Source organism: Micromys minutus (genome assembly GCF_963924665.1).
Source record: "Micromys minutus genome assembly, chromosome: 1".
Classification (NCBI taxonomy): Eukaryota; Metazoa; Chordata; class Mammalia; order Rodentia; family Muridae; genus Micromys; species Micromys minutus.
In genome coordinates this window covers 128561692-128582492 of record NC_137969.1, presented here as the reverse complement: position 1 = coordinate 128582492, position 20801 = coordinate 128561692, and the positions used below count along the sequence as shown (strand labels likewise).

At 38.6% G+C, this 20801-nt stretch overlaps 1 protein-coding gene across 2 annotated transcripts in view; it reads left to right on the top strand.

The window, feature by feature from the left end:
* Nucleotides 1-1215: 1215 nt before the first annotated feature.
* NFXL1 (nuclear transcription factor, X-box binding like 1) overlaps nt 1216-20801 on the top strand; it is a gene marked incomplete at its 5' end in the record, with an annotated part of 44227 nt that continues 24641 nt past the window's right edge. For both annotated transcript variants that reach the window (XM_080910592.1, XM_080910593.1), the window contains 11 exons: nt 1216-1462; nt 4129-4302; nt 8293-8402; nt 10089-10219; nt 14039-14217; nt 14444-14605; nt 14703-14803; nt 15341-15455; nt 16552-16676; nt 17296-17418; nt 19417-19507. In XM_080910592.1, coding sequence (XP_080766718.1) covers nt 1216-1462; nt 4129-4302; nt 8293-8402; nt 10089-10219; nt 14039-14217; nt 14444-14605; nt 14703-14803; nt 15341-15455; nt 16552-16676; nt 17296-17418; nt 19417-19507 — 1558 coding nt within the window. The remainder of the gene's footprint in view (nt 1463-4128; nt 4303-8292; nt 8403-10088; nt 10220-14038; nt 14218-14443; nt 14606-14702; nt 14804-15340; nt 15456-16551; nt 16677-17295; nt 17419-19416; nt 19508-20801) is intronic.

The window sequence follows — 20801 nt, the reverse complement described above, 5'->3', positions numbered from 1 at the left end:
TCATCTCAATAAATTATATATGTAAAACATTACATATGTGCAAATATTTTACACATGTGTAAATATTTTGTACACTCCTGGACACATTAAATGGCACTAAATATATTTTTGGTAAATGCTGGGGAATTAACTAAGCTGAAGTGAACAATTTAAGGGTGTATAATTTTCAAATATCAACCAAAATTCGAATCATTTTCCAAGAGATCACTAACTGAATTTCTGCGATCTGTACATAAAGATTAGCTGTCAGCTTTCAGTTATTTTCCTTAATGAAACTCCTTGAGAGAGCAGTCTTGAAGGGAAAATAAGCAGTCTCCTAGGGAAAGCTTTAAGACAAGTATACTAGTAATACTAGGGGTTGGATTTCATTGGAGTTCTGAGAGCTTTTCCACTCAAGCCACTGTTCCTACAATGCTCCCGCGCCTTTCCTGATCTTCATCTTCATAGCGTCGTCTGTTTTCTAAGAACTTCCTGGACGAGGATCTGTCCGCTACCTGCAAGTAGCAAGACTATGGCGAAAATAACTTTATGTCAATTTTGCCCTCTGTAACTAAAACCAGTCACTTGGCGTATTTCCGGGGAGCAGTCGCTAATGGATGGGCTAAGAGCCTGCTCCCGGACACGCCCACCAATGAAGGTGTCCACTTTTCACAAGCCTCAGAGCACTCTGGGAAATATAGTTCCTTAAGGGCGCGAACAGTCCCGTAAGCGCATGCGCACGGAGAATTCCTTCGCCTCTTCCGGATAAGAAAGCAGCCCTGCTGCCACGCATTCTGCAGTCCGCGGGCGGCGGCTTCTGGGAGTTGTAGTCGCCGGCGGTGGGCGCCGTCGGTAAGGAGACGTAGCTTTCGGTGCTGTCCACTTCAGCAGTTGGTTCCTGGCGGCGGCCGCACGGTCAGTCAGCGTTCTTGTGCTCGCCGCACTTCTCCCGAGGCTGAGGAGGGTTTCCCGTGGCTGGGCTTTTGCCGTCCCGGGTGGGCTCCTCGTGGCTCCGTGGTTCATTTCTGCCCCACGTCCTTTTCCCTCCTCGCCCGTCGCTCGAGCCTGGGTTTGGCGGGGACTCACCCTCGGGAGACACAGGGCCGCGACCTCCTCAGACCCGGCCTCCGGGTCGCGGGGTCCATCCGCACCCAGCCCCAACTTCGCGGTCCCTCAGCAGCCACCCACAGCCTCGGACGCCCGCTCACGCTCCTCCTTTATCCCTCCGCTGCAGGGATGGACGCTTCCTGGCGCCAGGTGGCCGCTGGCCGAGGCCGAGCCCGAGGACGTGCCAGCGCTGTGACCCTCTCGGGAAATGGAGTCCCTCTTGGTGGCGCAGGAGGAGGGCGAGCCAAAGGCTCTGGGGGCGCGGTGGGACCCGGCCCGCGGGGAGCAGCAACTCTGGCTGCTGCGGGTCGCAGGCAGCGCTCCGCTGGAGGCGAAGCCCTGCAGCCCCCCGGCGTCAGCAGTGAGGATGGCTCAGGTGAGGATGGCTAGTGTCTCCAGTCTCAGCACTCCCCAGTCACTCCCTACTTAATGGCTGGCTGCCAGGGCCCTGGAAGTCTCTCACTCACTTTCTAACTGCTCAGGGAATCTTGTGTCAGGGACCTTTCTCAGACTCAGGCAGGTTTCCTTCCATCTCATCTCCTTCATTCCTCATTTTAATTGGTACTGCCTTTGTTACTCACCTTCCTGAATTGTGTGCAGCTGATTTGGTTAACTCAGGAAACGGATGGCCAGGAGTTTGTTCTCTTTTAAAATCTACAATGTTTAACATCTGTTGTGAAATAAGACCTTGTGCTTTCGCGTCTTTGTGTTTGGTAACAGCAAGCTAGGCTAAGGTCTCAGAACCCCATTCTTCATCAGTTAACTCTACTCTCAAGACTGTTTTTGATAACCATCTTTACCAGGCTACCTGACTTTTTGGACTGTCTCAGACTCTGTAAGGGCTTTGGTTGCATTTGACCGATCCCTGTTCATAATAAATTCCATGTCTTTCCATGATATATCAGGTGTTGCTGCCATGGATTTGCCAATAGCCCTGGTCCAAGATCTTGTTTTGGTGCGATGTTGAGAGTATTTAACTGTGCCTAGATAAAAGAGAATGGTTTTCGAAAGCATTTTGTGTTTGGAATGGATTTTTTTTAAAAAGAAGACATTTAAAAATTTTTATATCTGAGATTATAATATAATTGCATCATTTCTCCCTTCCTGCTAGGAGCAAAATTGAGCCTCTGCATGGGTTTTCCCAGGGCAACTTAAAAGTTATTTTGCGTTGATTTTGGTCAGTTTATCATATAGGCGAAGTGTGTTATTTAGTTGGTAAGCTTGCTTGGATTTTGTGGGTAGCAGGCAAGCAATCTTTCTCTATATGAGTATTTGACATTTGTGTTGAAGGAATAAGGTAAGAAGACTGTCTGGTCACTTTGTCTCTGTGACATTCCTCCAAATGTTGCTAGGTACATATATTTATTTACCAGAGTCTATAAGTGTTTCTGTCCTATCTTCCCAATTCAGCTTAAAAACAAAAAACAAAACCAAAAAAACATCCCACCCCCGACAGGGCTCCTTCCCAGACCTAGTGACATCCTTGTAATTTTAAGTTATCTCACGACAGTTACTGCTCTCCCTTTTTCTGTGTTTTTCTAAGATTTCTAAAGTAAGCATCATATACATTTCCTTCCATTTTTACCTGAAACAGTCTGTTTTGGTTGACAGTCACCAATCAAATTAGTTGCTATAAGAAGAGGGAAATATTTTCTTCCATAAGAGGGAAATAAAGGGTAAAATATCCTTAAGTACAGATGTACCACCAAAAGAGAGATTTATTTGCTAGTCTTACTAGTCTTACACTTGAAGTACTTTTTAAATTAATGATTTAGAATAGTAAGTTTAAAAATTTCTTAATATGAGCACAAATGCATACAATCCAGCAAGCTTGTGAGTCTTTTCTTAAGACACCACTGTGTCTATTACACTTGTTAGCTGGGGCACAACTGCCAGGATCCTTACTCCTCGAGAAGCTGTGAGTCTCTCGTGCTGGGAAGTTATCTGGTTCTGTTTTACATTATTGTGAAATGAAGTAACAGTGAAGTACAGAGTGCTCTAGAAATGAGATCTAATCCAAATGTTATTTAACATCCTTCTTCTGGGTAACAGTAGAAGAACAATTCAATCCCATTTTACAATATTTTTGGAGTGAAATTATTAGAAGCATGTTTTTTTTTTGTGTGTGTGTGTGTGTGTTAACATTTTGTGTGACCACAAAAATGTCAACTTCACCTTGAAAGCTGGAAGATTTTGAGCTTCCTAAGAAGCAGCCAATAAATACAGTAGATAAACCATGGGTATTGTCTTTGTAAAGGCTCTGGTGGGCTGGATGGCTTTCTGAGATTGCTTTGAAGAAGTACTACCTCCTGTCATTCTGGTATGCTTCTCCTGAGTGCGCCCCCATTTCATAAAAGTCATACTGTATAGTGTATTTTAACAATGTTTATTATTTATTTTTGAGACATAGTAATACTCTCTTACTATGTGGCTAACTCTGGCTAGCCTTGAACTCAGAACCACCTATTTCTGTCTCTTAAGAGCTAGAAAAAAAAATGTGTGTTACCATATCTGGTTTGTATTAATTTTTTTTAGTCTCTATTATGTAGCTTTGGCTGTCCTGCAAGTGTCTTTATAGACCATGCTGGCCTCAGAGGTCCACCCCCCTCTGCCTCCAGAATGCTGGGATTAGAAGCCTGTGCCCCATGCCTGGCGTGTACAATGTGTTTTAACATCTCATTGCTGTTTATTTTTTGTTGGTATGTTTGAGACTGACCATGGAGTGCTTAGCACCATTACTCCATCTTAGACTGTGCCATTAGTGTGTTTGCGGTACTTCTAGTGTTGTTAGTGTTTCCTGTGCTGTTTCTTTGGTTCTGTGGTAAGGAGTTCAATTTCCCCTCCTCACAAAGTGTAGGAAGATGGATGTTCTAAGGGCGACTTTCAAATGTATGCTTAAATTGATATAGTAGTCAAATAAACCAGTGTCTCACTGACCCCCCCCCCTGAAAAAAAGAGAGGTGTCATTCTACACCATGTCATGGTGTGTGAGGACACTGATTTGCAGAAATGAAACTTTGTTTTTTTTGTTTGTCTCAGCAGAATTAATGTCTCAGAGGAAGTTTGAGGAGATCAAGAAAGCCAATCAAGCTGCAGCCAGAAAGCTCATGGAGGAACACTGCAGCTCTTCCTCTGAAGAAGAAGGGGATGAAGACTTTGAAGGAAAACAGGGGAAAATTGTCGCTAATACTTTCGTAACATACACTACTCACACAGGTATTATCTCACTGATTTGGACATTTTCACTATAATAGTATACTTATATATAAGTAGAAGGGTATTTCTGATATTGTTTAGTTATAATTTCAAATGCTATACAGGATCATTTTTAGTGTGGTCATCTTGTGAAGCCAAGAACATTTTGGTATTTATTTTATGTTGTTAATACTAATCTTTGTATAAAGTAGATAAATGGAAATTGTCCTTTACAACGCTAAGTCCCAGAGAAACAGGTAGGGTAGATGGTTACTGGCTGAAATTCTGTTGGGCGACAGGGCTTTCAGGGACCCCTTCAGGGTAGGCTTCATTTTCTTCTCCTTTTTATCACATTAAAATTGCCTTAAATTCCATTTTGTTTCTTGACTTTATTATTGTAGTGTCATATCTTACATTTGATTTTCATACTGTTTTTAAAAAATTAAATCTTTAAAGGTCTGACATGTATATTCATTATCTGTTACATATGTTTAGGTTGTGTTTAAAGTATATCCTCTTTTTATTTAATTAGAGAGAGGGCCATAGGGATACTGCTATGGGTGCTTATTAGTAGCAAGTAATTAAAGCAGTTTCAAAGATCAATATCTACATTCTTATAGTTTCTAAGTCTTATACTCACGTCATCAGGAACATTGACATTTCTTTGTACTTGTATGGATATGTTTTATGCTGTTTATATAGTCTTAGGTCAGTTAATATATGCTTATAGTTTCGTCTACTTCTTTTCTTTAAAATCTTGTTAGAGCTAGAAAAAAACAGAACATTTCTAGGAGTTAGCTCTTCTTAGGAGAGAAAGTTCTCCTAAAATCACACAATTAGAAATTGGCAGAGTTGGCCTAAAGGTGATTTGCTCAGCTTTTGAACCTTTATTGGGCTTGTTGGGTTTTCTGTGTAAAAGCAGTGTGATTCTGAAGTATATGAGATGGCCGCTCTTGGATGTGTCTGGGAGGGAAAATCAGGAGGCTGGTTAAAAGGACATCTCACAAGCCAAATTAAGACTTGGAATTTGGCATTGTCTGATTAGTGTTTAACATTCACATTGGCTCATGTTCTCTCTTCTGTGAAATGTGTCTGGTGGTAAATGCTGCGAGGGGCTGGAATGGTGTAGTACTCCATGTCAGATAGTGTGTGCTTTCTCCAAAACGTCCAACATGTGTCTGATAGTGTGTGCTTTCTACAAAACGTCTAACACACTTTATATGCCTGAATACTAGAGGTTTTCCATCATAACTGATTTTCCTTCTTTCCCTGTCTTTTAAAAGGAGTTCTACTTCCAACCAACCAACCAACCAACCAACCAACCAACCAACCAACCAACAAACCAACTAAATAACCAACTAAATCTTGTTTTCCTTTAGGTACAGATCTTCTAGCACAATTCCACACCAACTCTCTTATACTTGCCACTGATTTGTTCCTTAGTTGTGACATAGTGCTTTACTGAGAACAGGACTGCTAGTTCAGCAGGGTCAGGCACAGCAGTTTGTGTGTTAGGTAGAATGAAGGTCATTTAAGGATTTTAGAGTTAGTAAGTCTCCAGGCTGACTCACGTCGAGTGCCCCCATCCCCACTCCAATCCATCTTACTTTTGTTGCTTTCTGAGATACCTGCATGCACTGATGAAATTGTAAAGGTTAATAGGCATTTTCTAAGAAATTTGCCACATCTCTTGAGGAATTAGGGAAGTTCAGCTAAAATGCCAAGCCTAACAAAATAAAAGCTGATGAAAGCAACTTTAAGGTTAGAGAATTTACTGTTCTGGATGACTTCCTAACTAGTAATCTTCAGTTTCATGACTAAGATGAGCTCACTTCAACCTTTCGAGGTAGGGAAGGCTGCTGTCTTTTAGCATAGAAAGTAGAAAATACTACTATGCTTTATGAATTTTTTTTTTTTTTTTTTGCGTAGTTTTCTTCTCACACTAATTTTTGGATCAAATACATTAATACTTTGATTCTTATTTCTTCTTATTCTGTACTGTGCATATAATAAATTAAAGAATCTGGAACAGTTACGTGTTTTAATAAATGCCAGAGTAATGAAATAGTGTCCATCTCACGGTGGGTGAATCTCACAATGGTCGTACATTCCCAAGAACTGCTCCCACTTTTCTGGTCTCGGGCTCTGAATTTCTGTGATTCTCCTCTCTCTTCTTGTGTGGCTTTACTCTAAGGAGAATGTCGTCTTCACTCACAGGCACCTCACGTTAGAAGAGATGACTTTCCTTGTCTTCTTATCCTAGTAGCCCTCCAGTCTTCCAGCCCAGAAACTTATGGTCAGAGTGGTGCATACATGGCATGAACAAGACCACAGTCTAATTTCACCAAAACCTCCTACATTTTACTTGGAAAATTTAAAAATACTTATTTTTGAAACAGGCTCTCATCATGCATCTGTGTCTGGCCTAGAACTTGCTGTTTACTCCATGTTTACCTCCTTATTCAGTCTCCCTCTGCCTGATTTCTTCAGTACCCCCTAAGTTCCCTCTAGACTAGCTTTACCTATTGCAGGCCTACATTGCCTACACACGGCTACTGTTAGCATTTGACAGAAGAAAAACTGAGATGCATTAGATACCTTCCCACAGTTCTAGTTGTTTGGTTTGCTCTAACTGCCTTCGTTTGGTAATTTCTGCTCATTCCGGTCTTGACCTCCTCAAACTCATGTTTCCTTACTTGCCGCAGTGGTCATTTTAGAATATGTGACTTACAGTGACTTGCTATGTCTGCTGTGACATGCTGGATAGTGCACATTATTGCTGTAGCCAAAGTATAATGCAACTTTCAAAGAAATGTCACCTGGGTTTTGTAGAGATGAACTTAGACTTTAGTTTGTAAGACTATACCAACATGTTTTAAAATTTAAATTGTATGACTTAGCTGTTAAATTGTATGAATAAGCTGATGAAACATTTAAAATGTTACAGATTTTTTTAAAGCCAGTTGTACTGTAAGCAATATAACCATACTGAATATAATTATTCTGTTTAAAGAGTATTTTAGAAAGTTAAATGCCAATTTAAAATAAAACATTTGTCTTTAGGAATTTTGTAAGTTTAGAGTGATTTACATTTGTTCATTGACACTGTAAATGATGTTTATATTTATGGTATGGTAGGGCAGATGTTTGTAAAGTTTTGTGTTTAGTTAGATGATTTTAGAAAATGAACTAAGAGTCTTATTTACTACTTTTCTTGGAAATTCAGTAGGTTTGTGTTGAATCATTTTAGTTTTACTGAAGGCATGTAAACTTATTTTTCTTACATGAATGTGACTTGACTTACAGTCCTTCTAGTGTCATTAGTACTTTAGAGTGCTGTTCTGTCACTGTCTTATTAACCTTTCTTTCTTTGACCTTTTTCTCTATGACCCCAGGTGAAGCACAGGATAGGGCTTGAGGGCTCACTTGGTAGTCAACCTGGGGTCACTGAAGTGTTCTGTCTCAGGTGTCTCGTGCATAACACTGGCGTAATGATTTCCTGCTTGGAAATACATACTTAATACTTGCTTAAAGGACATACAGTTATCTAATTGTTTTCCCTAACAAAGCTCATACTACTGTTTACAGCAGGAGTGGAAAACACAGAAACATGGCTGCCGTGAGCTACTGACCTCAGCCTGTTTCTTCCACAAGATTATTATGAGTGTTATGTGCTGGCCTTCCCTTCACTGGCTCACCTTTTGTTTCCGTCACTCTTCAGTTTCTTTATATTTTATTACTTGCCATATTGGTCTTGTCAGTGGTTCTGCCTCCACCAAATTTGATAAGGACTGTGAGCAGAAGGCAAGCCAGTGAGAGAGCTGAAATGCTGTTATTTCACAGACGTGGCAACCCCTTGTCAGCTCATGGAACATTTGTTTTCTTTTGTTAAGCTTTGAGGTGTTTAGTTACATTTTCTGCAGTAAAAATCGTGTAGCATCGGTCATGTAACGTGATTGTTGGTAAAGATGTGTTGTTTACTGTTATGTTTTTTATTTTTAAATTTTTAAGATGGAGATGTACATGAATTAGAGCGAACAAAGCAGTATCTGAATGAGGCTTTCCAAGCAGGGGCTATGACGTGCCTAATCTGTATTGCTTCGGTGAAGAGAAACCAGGCAGTAAGTCTTTGTTACAATATCTGGTATGATAGACCCCAGTAACATCCCACATCTCCAATACTAGCCACTTACGGCTTTTTCACTTACATTGGTCTAAAATTTCTTTATTTGACAATATTGGATGTGAATTAACCTTCGTCTTGTTAATCTGAAAAAATTTAATAAATTATCTCTAGGAATTTTTTTAAGAATCTTGCAAATTTCTACAACAACTGTGTTGCTGTGATCTAGCCAGAGCCTAATGCTAGGCAAATGGCCTACCACTGAGCTGCATCTTTTCAGTGGGTTTGAAATAAAGGTAATGTGCTGAAATAAAGATAGGCTTCAAGGAACTAGAACGTGGCAGTGACACTTAAGTTTTATTAGCTTCTTCTAACATCGTGAGAAGTGTCCGGGGCCCTTGGGATACTGTTAAAAGACTGTTTGCTTGTTTGTGAAGCTATCATACATTTAAAAGGGCACCAAGGAAGCAGTCAAGGAGAAGTGACAACTGGGCAGGACAGATCAACTTTACGATCTCACATTAGTCCTTCCCTGGTAGGGCAGCATTGCGCAGAGAAAAATGAGATGTGTTGCTTGAGTAGACCGAAGCAGAATTTTATATACTGTGGCTGGCCAGGACAGTGCAGCGAGGCAGGTGTCAGCACACTCAGGGTCACATCTTGGCTTCTTGGGATTTCAGCTGCAGGGGTGAGTGGTATATCTACAGGAAAGCTTGGTCTTTGTAGGTTGCTTCCCTGTCCCCCGTCTTTTCAAGGTTGTTTGTCCACCTAGGGAACCAACTCAGCCACTGTTCAGGGACAGTGCTGCACTGAGGCCTTCATGTCGCCTGCTCCTTAGGTGTTTGTTGAAGTTAGAGCAGTGCATTTACAGTTGTTCATTTTTAAAGGACTTTTGGCAGTGTGGACCTGCTGTGGCCTTAATAGTAACGAGTTCTCCAATATACCGTTATTTGGCATTTCTTCTTCCTTGCTTTGTCACTTCCCTAGGTTATTTCAGGAAGGCCTTTGGAGAATCAGAACTAAGGGATTAGCTGCTTCTCCTTACCTAATGCTGCTGTCTACTTTATAGTACATGTCATACTCTTTTTAATAGTGTCATGAGACCAGAGCTGAGTTTTCCTTACATCAAGATGTTGGTAGGTTTAAATTTTACTTCAGTATTACTTCTTAAATCTTAAAAATTTGTACTATGTGCCACAGTAGATCTGAGAAGTCAGAGGGCAACTTAGTGAGCTGGTCTCTTCAGTGAGCTGGTCTCTTCAGTGAGCTGGACTCTTCTTGCATGGGAAGTGCCTGTAACTGCTGAGCCATAGGCTTTCATATTATATACATTTTCACTTTTTGTTCAGTTTTTTAAATTTTGTGTTAAGTGTTAACATAGACTTATAAGTTTTATATAACAAGGATACACACACACATACAAACATATGTGTATATATAAAACTAGAGATTGTTAGCGATAGTTTTTCTTGTTAATTGAAAATGAAGGATTAATATTTTTATTTCAAATCTTATACCCCGAAATATGTTTGTAAAGATCATCTTTTCTATGATAGTAGGAGTTTGTTTTGATTTTTAGTCTTTAGGTAACTTTTAAAAAATAGTTCAGCATGTGATAATCATTTTAAATTATTGTATAACTAACTAAAATCATATATAATCAATTTTGACACCTTTGTCTTAGGTTTGGAGCTGTTCAGGATGTTTCTGTATATTCCATATGCCCTGTATTCAGAAGTGGGCTAAAGACAGCCAGTTTCTTGTGTCTTCTGTGACAGATGATGATTTTGGAAAAAAAGATTATCCCTGGCCATGGTAATTTTTTTTCTTGTTCATTGGGTTTTAAGTTGTAGAATAAATAAATAAATGTGGAATCTTATATATCAGAAGTTGTATTGTTGGAAGCTTCAGTCTGTTTTCCTTTTCAGTACTTTTAGTCTAGTTAATGAAAATGGAGACCTTGGTAATGTTTCCTCCTTTCAGTTTTTATGTAAGTACTAGTATCTGTCAATAACTAATAGATCATCAGCTTATGTTTTTCCGTGGAAAAAAGCTTCAGCTATGCTTCCAAAGGACTTGTCTTTGAGGCAGAATGAGAATCACTCAGATTTGTTACTCTTTCTTTGAATCCCTGCTACTACACACTAGTGTGATATTACTCATCTAATTATATGGTTTCCAGTTGTATCTTTAGTCTCAAAATTACATTTATGTATTATGTGTTATCATGAATTTATTAATGTTGATTTTACCAGCTGTATTTATTATTGCTGATTATTAGAACTTTGTCTTCTGTTATGTTTTGAGATAAAGTTGAAAAGTTAAATTGTTTGTCTCAGCTAGTCAAGAGTGATAGATTCATTGTTAATGTAATCAAACAATAGCTAGGGGACATCATATGCTTAATATTTGTAAGTGTTTTTTTTAAACTTAAAAGGCAGTGTTTTTTTTCTAAGAGCACCCAATTTGTATAACTTTAGGTTTAATAAAATCTGTTTTTTAATTACATCTTCCATAATTATCATAAATACTGACATATTTGTAAAATTGTGATGTAATTAAAAAAACATCTTAAACATGGACATTTCTTTCTAAAGAGTAATTCTTGGCAGTCTTGAGAGGTTGTGTCCATTTCCCCTGAGGATGCTGAAGTTAGCTGAGAGCGTGGTGAGTTCCTGTCAGTGTTAGAGGCAGAGCTGGAATTTGAAACCCAGGATTTATTCTTTTAAATGAGACCCTTTGTATTCACCAGTTGAGTTCAGGTAGTGGACTGCTTTCTCTTTAAACACATGCTGCTTTGAAAGAGTTTAAAGTCTGTGCTTGCTTGTTACTTATGGTATAGGGATTTTAGTGCTGAGTGGGTACAGAATAAAGCTGATATTTTGAGCTGTTTGTTTTAGAGACCAGAGCTTTACATGTACCTGTTCTCACTTTTGCTTCATTCACTTCCATTTTAAGTAGGGACTTTTCTAGAGGAACTCAGTGTCAGTTACGGAATAATGAACTGCTGCTTTTCTCCCAGACCTGAAAGAATGAAAATGTAATCCCCTGTGTAGTTTTCCTTTCTTCTTAACCTTTACCCAGCGACCTGAATATAATTTAAGTGAGGAACTTACTTTGTTTACTTCTTGTCTGGCAAGATGTAACCAGAACCAGATAAAAATTGTACTACAGCAGTTATTTCCTGGGAATGAACTTGCACTGTGTGCTTCTGAGTAACTTATAGACCCTGAGTGCTTATTGCCCAGCTCCATCATCTAAGGAAAAACGCGTTTCTGCACATAAACCCTCCCCAAGTCGGTCTGAGTCAGTCAGTGCAGCCTAGAGTGCAGCACATGTCAGCTGCCTGTTATCTGCACACATCTTATTTCACTGTAGCTGTAACAAAGTCATTTTTCCTTAGTAGAGAGCAACGTAATACTTTAAATAAAATGTCAGCTATTTATAAACATGAGGTATGGCATTAGTTTTCAATTTTTACCTTAAAAATGTATTATATTTAAGTGTGGACTTGTACATTTTTGAATGTTGTTTGTCTATATGGGTATATGCACATGAGTGCTGGTGCCTCAACAGAGGGCAGAGGCATTGGGACCGTTGGACCTAGAGTTACAGGTTATTGTGAGCCATGTGATATTGGGAACTGAATTCAGATGCTCTTGCAGAGCATCTCTATACCTTGTTATTGAAATTTAATTATGACAACAAGCATACTTTGATTATTCTGAACATTTGTGTGCTATTTATTTGGAAGCACAGCATGTTCTCATGACAATGAAAGTGCATTGATTTTTGTGCAGAACAAATTTAAATGGTGATCTGTAAATAGCCTGGTACAGGATATTGTCTGTGCTCAGTTGTTTGGGAAGAGACAAGGCTTAGAACATCTTTTAGTGGTGGCCTATGTTGTTTTTCAAGTAAATTTTTGATGGACTTGAAGGCTGTCACTCCTAACACCCAAATTTACTTTGATGTTGTAATGTATAACTCATTCTGCTCTAGCAGGGAATATAAAATAATATTTAATGTTTCCTTAACATTCCTTGAAATATGCATGCTTTGTGTTAGAGATTGAACACTAGGAAGCTCTCAGAGCTGGAGAGATGGTAGTGTTGATGAGTTACTTACTGCTCTCTCGGAGGACTCAGTTCAGTTCCCAGCACCCATAGTGTGGCTCACAACTGTTTGGACCTCCAGTTCTAGGAGATATGAGAACTTTGGGTCTCTATAGACACCAGGCATGCATGTAGGCAAAATGTTCATAATGTAGAAAATAAATATTTTTTTAAAAAGGAAAAGGTTTTTGTTTACATTAAATTTTTTCCTCTCAATTTTAGGATTTTGCTATATGTAGCCTGTATATAACCTGATTGCTTTTTCTTTTCTTTTCGTAATATATTTTTGCTTATAGACCCACTCTATAACAAAACTTTTAAAACCAAGTCTTATATAAATCTGAGTAAATACTACAGAAATGTAGCTTGTGTTTTCCTGTGACTGGGTTACCTCACTCAGGGTGATATTTTCTAGTTTCATCCATTTACCTAAGAATTTCATGAAGTCATTGTTTCTAATAGCGGAGTAGTACTCCATTGTGTAAGTGCACCACATTTTCTGTATCCATTCCTTCATTGAAGGACATCTGGGTTCTTTCCAGCTCCTGGCTATTATAACTAAGGCTGCTATGAACAGAGTGGAGCCTGTGTCCTTGGTATATGTAGGAGTGTATGCGCTCGCTGATAAATGGATATTAGCCCAAAAGTTCAAAATACCCAAGATATAATCCACAGGCCACATGAAGGTTAAGAAGTTGGAAGACCAAGGAGTAGATGCTTCAGTCCTTCTTAAAAGGGGGAATTTTTTTTTCCACAAGAGAAAATAGAGAGACAAAGTCTGGAGCAGAAACTGAAGGAAAGGCCATCCAGAGACTGCCCCACCTGGGAATCCAGCCCATATACAGTCACCAAACCTGGAAAATATGTGGATGCCAAGAAGTACGTGCTGACAGGAGCCTGATATTGCTGTCTCCTGAGAGGCTTTGCCAGAGCATGACAAATACAGAGTCGGAGGACTAAGAATGATTCAATGGAGGAATTAGGAAAAGGACTAAAGGAGCCTAAGGGGTTTTCAACCCCACAGGAAGAACATCATCAACCAACCAGATCCAACAGAGCTCCCAGAGACTAACCACCAACCAAAGGGTACACATGGAGGGACCCGTGGCTCAAGCAGTATATGTAGCAGAGGATGGCCTCATCAAGCATCAGACATGCAGCTTGTAGAAATTTTGGTTAAGAATCTTGGCTAGTAGAAAACTAATGCTGCTCTGTCTTTGTGATTGTACTTTTTATGTCTGTGTTAATCCATAGCAACTAACTATATGTGATAGTGTCAATTTGCAAAAGTATAAATAAGAAAAAAGGGGTATGCTTAGCCTCACTTCACGGGCCTGTGGCGCTTGTGTTAAGAGTGTGTGAGTATAAAATTGTTCCATAGTTCAGGAAGCTATACTGTATTGTGCAGAGACTTTAGTAAGAATTTATTTTTTTAACTTAATGAAAATTTAAAGTATAATCTTGTCCTGTTGTCTCATGTTGCTTTTAATAATGGAATTAATATTTTCTTTTTTTGTAGTCCAAAATGTAGATTTGAATACAAAAAATCAGAAACACCGAGTAGATATTATTGCTACTGTGGAAAAGTAGAGGATCCACCTTTAGATCCGTGGCTTGTTCCTCATTCATGTGGTCAAGTATGTGAGAGAGAATTCAAACCTCCTTGTGGTCATAAATGTTTACTGCTCTGCCATCCAGGTGAGTTTATTATATGTGCAGTTGTTTCTGGGTGGCTCTTGCTTGTTAATGCTGAGGCAAACAAAATTATTCAAGTTGAATTGAAGTTTGCTGTGAGAAAATATAAGAAAGGATTACCCTTTAAAGTAGCACTGAAGAGAATGGTAGAGAAGAAAATGTAAAACATAGAAGTTTGCTTTGCTGACTTTTAACCACGCCATTCCCCCACCACTGTGTTACATTCTAGGTCCCTGCCCTCCTTGTCCAAAGATGGTCACAACTACTTGTTATTGTAAGAAAGCAAAACCTATCCCACGTAGGTGCAGTGCCAAGCAGTGGTCCTGTCAGCTGCCATGTGGGCGGAAGCTGCTTTGTGGGCATCATAAGTGTGAGAATCCTTGCCATGCAGGTAAGGATCATTCACGAGAAACTCCGAATTCAAATACAGGCAGAGCTGCTTTTGTTGCTTTTGATATTTGTGTACCAATTTGTGACTGTAATTCTAGGAAACTGTCAGCCTTGTCCAAGAGTTAGTCATCAAAAATGTGTATGTGGCAAAAACGTGGCAGAAAGAAGTTGTGCGAGTCCAGTGTGGCACTGTGATCAAGTGAGTATTGTGCCCCCTGAGTGTGGGTGGTAAAGAGGTAGGAGCAGGCGACGGAGCACGAGCGGTTGTCGGTTAGTGAGGAGGAGAGGAGGAGGAACAACAGGGACAGTGAGTTTCAACTTCCTTAGTTACTGGAGAACTTTTTCTCTCAAAATAAGTTAGTTGCTGAATTTTTAACTCAGTGCAGAGTTAGCCCTCAGCTTTCTCTCTTTGGCTTCAGCTCCCACCGTTCTCTTGAGACAGTGCCATCGAGAGAGAATTCTCTGTGGTTTGCTTTTTCTAGGGCTGGAAGGGATTTAGTGCAGGTTTGAAATCTGGTGGGTGTTCATACTAAGGTGAGTGTACATCCGTCCTTACATTTTTTATGACACACAAGAAAGTATGGATATGTAAATGTGTGCACATAAGTGTAAGACTCCTGTGTGAGACATACACCATAATAGTGAGGAGGGCGCAATGAAGCTGTCTGTGCTTGGGTTATGCTTCATTTTGCTTCTTTGTGTAGTTTCAGTCTCTTGATGAGTGCTTTTATTTTAGGTGTGTGGAAAGACACTGCCGTGTGGCAACCATACATGTGAGCAAGTTTGTCATGTTGGTGCTTGTGGAGAGTGTCCTCGCTCTGGGAAGAGGTCCTGTCCCTGTCAGAAATCAAGTAAGCCTTGTTTTAAAGGAAATGTTCTAATGAGCTATTAGAAGGCATGGGAGAAATGCTAGTGGTTATTATGAAATGAAACAAGCTAATTTGAAAAGGCTGTATCCTGTGGGAAGTGAACCCCATGCCTTTCTGGGAAAGTGAAACAGTGACAGAAGTCAGGGCCTGGGGAAGGAGGGTGACCAGCCTGCACAGAGGCTTCATGAGGTGTTAGGTAGCAGTCACTGTACCTGTGTCTGTGTCCACAAAGCACCACACACGGAGTGAGCTGTCACCTTTTCTCAGCCGGTTTTGAGAGATTATGGTGTATCTTCTGAAGGCCATCAGTTGTAACATTCCATCTGCTGTGTGCACTGGGACTGCAGGAGGCTGGCTGCTGACACTAGGTATAGCTCACCGTGTGAGCTTACTTTGGGTTGGTTTTTATGGAGGAATGTGGCAGTTGAGTAAGCTTTCTTGACTTTCCAGTAGGAGTTATCTATAAAATTGTTTTCATCACTGTCATATTACTTGTCAATGTGATTGTTAAAGGTGATTTTTATAACGTTTTAAAATTTATATTTTTTTCATCCTGTGAGATTGAACAAATTTGAAAAGAAAATTCTGCATGTTGTAGAAATCCCTCAGTTTTATGTCCTCAAATTCATCTCTAGTTAACAATTTCTTGAGTATAAATGTTTATTGTTAGTAAGTTTCCTGTTAAATTTCTTTTGAAGAAGCATATGCTTGCTGATTGTGGTGGTGCACACCTTTAATCTCAGCATGTGGGAGGCAGAGGCTGGTGGATCTCTGAGTTGGAGGCTAGCCTGGTCTACATAATGAGTTCTAGGACAGCCAGGACTAAAGTATAGACTCAAAGGAAAAAAGAAAAGATTGACAGTTTAGCATTGGAAGGAACAGGTAAGAAAATTTTGAATTTAGGTTTGGTCTTACAGAAATATTAAGAATTATTTTTATTAAGTTTTTTTTGTCTAATATATGGTTATAAAAGTTTTATAGTTCAAAAGAGCTGTCATTCTTTAGGACCTAAAGAACAGGAAACTTCGTTAGTGATTCATAATAATGTATCTTATTTAGTATTTTGTTTGCTTTTCAGAGTTTTCTTTGCCCTGTACAGAAGATGTACCAACTTGTGGAGACAGCTGTGACAAAATACTTGAATGTGGAATCCATAGGTGTTCTCAGCGTTGCCACCGAGGTCCTTGTGAAACATGCAGACAAGTTAGTTGTGTCCCATATACTTCCCTTCAGGAGCTATGCACCAAAAGTGTCAGATGAAACTGTTGTGTTTGTCATTGCTTTCATAACATGTCTCATGATCAGTTCGTGTTATTTAATTAACACCTTATTGAGCTGGAAATTAAATCTTAGCATTATCCTTTATTGTTTTTCTTGAGATAAGTTATAATGTTCTCATTTGCATAGTTCATTATGGGGTTGTTTGCTACAAGAAGATATTTAGAACTCTGTTGAATTTAGCTTACATACAATGGAGACAGAGGCTTTAATTATATACTTTGTCTGGTTTCAGCCATACCACTTCATTAATCAACTAGGTTACTGAACACTCCCCTTGTTTTGTACAGATGTTATCGTTGGATCTACCTATAAACTGTTTTGTTTTCATTATTTTTACTGTTTGATACCTTTTAATTTATATGACATCTTATTTGGAGGAATAAAGCAAAACATATTTTAGGACATTCAGTTTTGATTTAGTGAGTTTTTAGTGTAAACTTGTTACTAAGATCTTTTTCCTCTTAGTAATTACAGAAGTTGCACTGTGGAGGAAAACATTAACATTAGTCCATTTAACATTGCTTCTTGGTGCTTGAACTAGGAAGTGGAAAAGCAGTGTCGCTGTGGGAAGCATACAAAGCGAATGCCTTGTCATAAGCCTTACCTTTGTGAAACCAAGTGCGTTAAAATGCGGGACTGTCAAAAGCATCAGTGTAGGAGAAAGGTATGTATGATCAACTTAGGAAACTGATTTAAAAGTTGTTAAATTTTTCCTTTTGGGAAAAAAATCCCATATATGATATGGGAAAATAGATACCGTTAATTTGTTTCTCAAGTATTCAGGGATGTTCTTTGTTTTCTGTATCAAACACTAGTAAATATTCAAGATTAACATTTGTTGTTTGATAGTAGGATTCATGCCAGCTTTTGAATGTGGTGGGACAAATGATGTGGGGTCTGACTCACCAGGGTCTTCAGTTTGACAACAGCCTGGGCTAATACAGTGTGACTCTGTCTCAACAAAACAGAGCAGAACAAAACAAACAGCAAAGATTGTATGTATGGACTAACTCTCAGTCCAGGTTTTGGGCTCTTTCTGTTTCCTGATCCAAGATGCCCCTCATGTGATAGTTATAGTGATGGTTGGCACCTAACAAAGGGGAGATGATAATAGAAATTATCAATGCTTGGCTTGGAGGAAATCTGACTGGAGTATTTTGTTGGTGCTATAGAGTTGTGACTCATGTGTGTGTGTGTGTGTGTGTGTGTGTGTGTGTGTCTGTGTGTGTCTGTGTGTGTCTGTGTGTGTATTATTTCCTTTCATTATAAAATATACTTTGTTCCTTGGCACGATTCCTGGTTCTTAAATTCATTGACATGTGAATAATTTCAGGGTTTTTCTTTTATTATTAATGTGTATCTTTTCTCATTCTTTTAAGCTTTCAACCTGTTCATGTCTTTACATTTAAAGTGAATTTCTTAAGACAGCATTTAGGTTTTATTTAATCTGTGGTGGAAGTACTTGTATTAATTTGGCTACATATTATTTACATTTAGCATGATTATTTAAGTCGGTTTACCATCTTTTTTGTTCCTTTGTTTTAAGGGCTTAGTGTACCAGACTGAGTTCTAGCTCTCAGAGATTTTCCCTGCTTCTCCCTTGAGTGCTGGGATTATACTTGCCTTACCTGTTAACCTCTATGCTAGTGATTTTCTGATTATTTATTTGTTCCTTTCTCTCTCATTTGTCTTCTCTTGACCTGTTTCTCAGTGATTGTATTTTATCTACTTTATTTGCTTTACTAGCTATGATTCATCTCATTCTCTTTCTTCTTTCTTCCTCCCTTCTTCCTTTGAGTGGTTACTATGGGCTTCAAATTCTTTAGGAATTACTACTGTACATTTTATATTATTTGTTTTAATCTAGTTTGTGACGTCCCTACATGTTTCATAAACACCCAAACACGTTGTTTTTATTATTGTTTTAAATAGTTACAGTTTTAAAGGCTTGCTTTAGTTTCGTTTATGTGCATGTGTTTTGCCTGCCAAGTGAGTGGAGGTACCCTCAGAGACAGAAGAGGGCGTTAGCTCCCCAGGAACTCAAGTTTTGGGCCACCTGACAGGGGTGTTAGGAACCAACAGCAAGTGCTTTTAAGTGCTGAGCATTTCTCCAGCTTCAGTAGTTATTTTTAGATATTTGTGAGTAGTAATATTTAAGTAGTTGCCAGAAATTAATCAATGAATGAAAATTCAACCAGGTAATTTGTTTCTCAGAGATTAGAAATGAAGGAAGTGATAGGCCAAGGAGCTCGGCTTTGCTTCTTTCTTAGTTGTTTTCAAATCTTGTGGTTTGAAACTAGCAGACAGCCTACACATTCTTATTTCAATTTAAAATTAAATTAGATTCATTGTCTGAAAATTGACTGGATTTGATTAAGTCCTTGGAATAATTTAATTTTCTGCATAGAAATAAAGTGATGGAAATATTATAGCATAGAATAAGATGCAAGCCTGGTTTTATTAAATGTCATTTTCTACTTAAACTAGTAAATTCTTAATAACATGTAGTATTATTTACTAGAATAATGTTGATACTCTTGAAAATTTTATCCTTAGAGTGAAAAGAATCTTTTTTCTTTTTAAAATTCTCTAAATGACAAGGAATGAAGTGTTATGTGTGGGGTTTCAAATTTCTTTTCTTTACATATTGCTTTCTCTCTAGTGTTGCCCTGGAAACTGTCCACCTTGTGATCAGAATTGTGGACGGACTTTAGGATGTAGGAACCATAAATGTCCGTCTGTCTGCCACAGAGGTAAAATTTCATAGTAGATGTCATTTTATGTTTGTGTTTCCTTATTGCTTTAGAATCAATAGAGAGTTTTTCAGATTATTATCTTACTTAGGTCTCCTAGGACAGTCACTATATTTCTATTTTTGAACAAGGTAATTAACGTTAAGTGACTTAGGGAAATGCCCAGGGCAGTGTTGTGTCAAAATTCAAACCCAACCCTGAATGTAAGTTGCACTACTTTGTAACTGCATGATGGTAGAGCCTACTTCTTTCTTAACCTTCCCTCCGGGGACTTGTATTAAAAAGGTGTTCATAGATTTGGTTGTAGTATAATTTTTTTATACTTTTATGAACTTATAAATAATAAGGGTTATCTTATGCTGGTGATTCTGGGAGATTTTAGTCTCAGGATCCCTTATTCTTTTTGAGATCTCAAACATTTTTCGTAATGTGTGAGGTTTATCCATTTATATTTGTTGTACTTGATGTTAAAATAAAATATAATCATTTTAGGTAGTTTATTTTAAATTATTTTTATAAAATAATCTCATTGTACTTTGCAACAAATAGCCTGGCTTTATTTTTGGTAAAGAACTAAGTTGTTTTCAAAAATGATAATGAGTATTATTTTATACTCTTGTAAATATCTATAATGTCTAGATGGTTAAAATGTAGCTTATTCACAAATCTGCTTCTGTAAATCAGTCTATTTTAATATCACCTTGCTTCTGTTTTATTTTAATATTACTTGTCACTAGCTTCTGGGAAATTCTAAGTGTGTGAGACCTTGTAGAATCCTCCAAATGGGTCTTAAGGACCCAAGGGTTTCTGGATCACTCTGACAATTATGTTCTAGTCTTTGCTCTGACAGGCTAACTTTTTTACTTCCCCACCTCAGTAGAATATAGAGAAATTAATACAGATGTTAGATGTTAGAAATTAATTGCAGATTAATACAAGCAGAAGAAAATGAGAATAAAACTAAGGATGCTGTGCATTGTATTAGAACTTGCTAAGGAGAGGGCTCTGAAAAGTGACAATTGAGAGTAGACCTGAGAAACAATAGGATTCATGCCTCCTGGAAATGAGAATTGTCTAATGCACTAGGTACAAAATGTAGTACAAACGGCTCAGAGGGACCTCACAGGATGTGATGCCAGGGATATGCTGGGCTAGAGAAATGCCGAGCAGAAGGTGGGGTAGAGATGGCCCAACAGTTATAAGTACCATCTCCTATTCCAGTCATTCTTGAGTTTGATTCTCAGCACCCACTTGGTGGCTGATACAATTTAACTGTGGTCTCATGGGCACTGGA